This window comes from Engraulis encrasicolus, unplaced genomic scaffold (assembly GCF_034702125.1).
Source record: "Engraulis encrasicolus isolate BLACKSEA-1 unplaced genomic scaffold, IST_EnEncr_1.0 scaffold_29_np1212, whole genome shotgun sequence".
Classification (NCBI taxonomy): domain Eukaryota; kingdom Metazoa; phylum Chordata; class Actinopteri; order Clupeiformes; family Engraulidae; genus Engraulis; species Engraulis encrasicolus.
In genome coordinates this window covers 1,328,665-1,331,164 of record NW_026945588.1, presented here as the reverse complement: position 1 = coordinate 1,331,164, position 2,500 = coordinate 1,328,665, and the positions used below count along the sequence as shown (strand labels likewise).

The 2,500-nt window shown below is 47.4% G+C and overlaps 1 protein-coding gene across 1 annotated transcript in view; it reads left to right on the top strand.

Annotated features, from left to right (window-relative positions):
- LOC134443272 (mitogen-activated protein kinase kinase kinase kinase 4-like) overlaps nt 1-2,500 on the top strand; it is a 68,784-nt gene that overhangs the window by 56,255 nt on the left and 10,029 nt on the right. The window contains exon 24 of the mRNA XM_063193143.1: nt 894-994. Coding sequence (XP_063049213.1) covers nt 894-994 — 101 coding nt within the window. The remainder of the gene's footprint in view (nt 1-893; nt 995-2,500) is intronic.

Below are 2,500 nucleotides of genomic sequence, written 5' to 3'. Positions count from 1 at the left end.
AGTCATGGAGGAGGATGGGGGACAGTAGAGTACCATGGAGGAGGATGGGGGACAGTAGAGTACCATGGAGGAGGATGGGGGGCAGTAGAGTACCATGGAGGAGGATGGGGGACAGTAGAGTACCATGGAGGAGGATGGGGGACAGTAGAGTACCATGGAGGAGGATGGGGGAGAGTACCATGCTCAGGATACCTCAGTCATGGAGGAGGATGGGGGAGAGTACCATGCTCAGGATACCTCAGTCATGGAGGAGGATGGGGGACAGTAGAGTACCATGCTCAGGGTACCTCAGTCATGGAGGAGGATGGGGGACAGTAGAGTACCATGCTCAGGGTACCTCAGTCATGGAGGAGGATGGGGGACAGTAGAGTACCATGCTCAGGGTACCTCAGTCATGGAGGAGGATGGGGGACAGTAGAGTACCATGGAGGAGGATGGGGGACAGTAGAGTACCATGGAGGAGGATGGGGGACAGTAGAGTACCATGGAGGAGGATGGGGGACAGTAGAGTACCTCAGTCGTGGAGGAGGATGGGGGACAGTAGAGTACCATGGAGGAGGATGGGGGACAGTAGAGTACCGTGGAGGAGGATGGGGGACAGTAGAGTACCATGGAGGAGGATGGGGGACAGTAGAGTACCATGGAGGAGGATGGGGGACAGTAGAGTACCATGGAGGAGGATGGGGGACAGTAGAGTACCATGGAGGAGGATGGGGGACAGTAGTGTACCATGGAAGAGGATGGGGGACACTAGAGTACCATGGAGGAGGATGGGGGAGAGCACTGGTTAATTACTCTCCCATACCCTGTGTGTGTGTGTGTGTGTGTGTGTGTGTGTGTGTGTGTGTGTGTGTGTGTGTGTGCGTGTGTGTGTGTGTGTCTTCTGTCTGCAGTGAAGTACGAGCGCATCAAGTTCCTGGTGTTGGCCCTGAAGAACTCAGTGGAGGTCTACGCCTGGGCACCCAAACCTTACCACAAATTCATGGCATTCAAGGTACCAAACACACACACACACACACACACCCTACTGCAATTCAATACTTTCCTCATGTCAGACCCAGGTGGACACATATGACATTGAAAAAGCATCACAGCTAAAAAACAAAAACAAAACAAAAAACAAGCAAAAGACCAACCAAAAGAAAGAGAGGACGACATAGATATTGCATAGCTGGCTCCCATTCATTGTCTCACATACACCAGCGATCAGAGCAGCAGAGGACAGGTCTGCAGTAGGCACTGCAAAGGGACGCTTTGACCGGCTCATCCTAAATTTACGAAACAACATGTTCGCTTGCACATTCAATTTATGCCTACAGATATCTCTATCATCTGTCAAGTCATTAGGAATAATGTGGCTGGCCCTGCCATGGCCAGACAGTGGGGCACTTGTCTACCGTGCGGCTGAGCCGGGTTTGATTCTGGCCCGGGTCCCCACTCACTTCCTGTCACTACCTTCACTGTCCTGGGTGGAGTCAAAAAGACCACAAACAAATATATATCTACAAAAGCTGAAGCCAGTTTTTTTTTTTAAAGGAATAATGTGGCCCAGTTATTTGAACTCACTGGACTGTGTGAGTGCCAGCCAGATGGAATAATGATGTCACACTCGTCAAGTTCAAGTTCAAATTCAAGTTCAGTTTATTTTGTCCCCAAGGGGAAACTAAGTTGTACAGTAGCACTTATTAAAAACATTCAGGACAGACAACAAATAGGCTAAAACAACATAAAGACAGAGACCACAGGTCAACACAGCACAAAGACACAAGACTGGGACCCAATACACAGAATTAAAAAATCAAGAAATAAAAACAAATATTAAATAAGAGGATAAAAGAATGTGATAACATGGCAGGTCAAGACATGGAGATTAAAATACCAGTCCAATGTGCAAAAAATGCAAGGATGTAAAGTGCAGGAGGAATCCTTAACTGTGCAAGTTCAACATGTTTATAGCTGTGCAAATAAAGGAGCATTTGTAACGTTTAGTCCGTTGGTTTGGATCTCTAATCCTCTTCTCCATACTGTGAACACTGTAACTTGCAAACCAAACCAGCACTACATGGACTTGTAAAAGTATAACTTTTCCCTCCACTTTATTCCTAACCAACGGCGGCCAGGAGTGGGCATTTGAAACAGAAGCAGTGTTAACTTAAGACACAGGAAAGGCAAATGGCATGATACAGATGAGGAGATGCAAATGAATGAATGTGTTATGGCAATTTAATTATCAACTGCAAGGTAACATTACATTTAACTCAAGGCTACTGTAGGTTACATAGGGTACAGTGAAATCAAAGACATTTTAGCCAACCTCAGAATGTTTAGGACAAAGGGAGGGAGAGAGAGAGAGAAACAGAGAGAGACACACACGTGGGGCTCATTATCATAGGCTTGTATACTGTAAGGAGAGGTGGCCAATGTCCTTTGTCTTGTAGGGTCAGTGACACCCGACCCAGGGTTTTCAGCCACCACATGGCATGGGGGGATGACCTCTTAA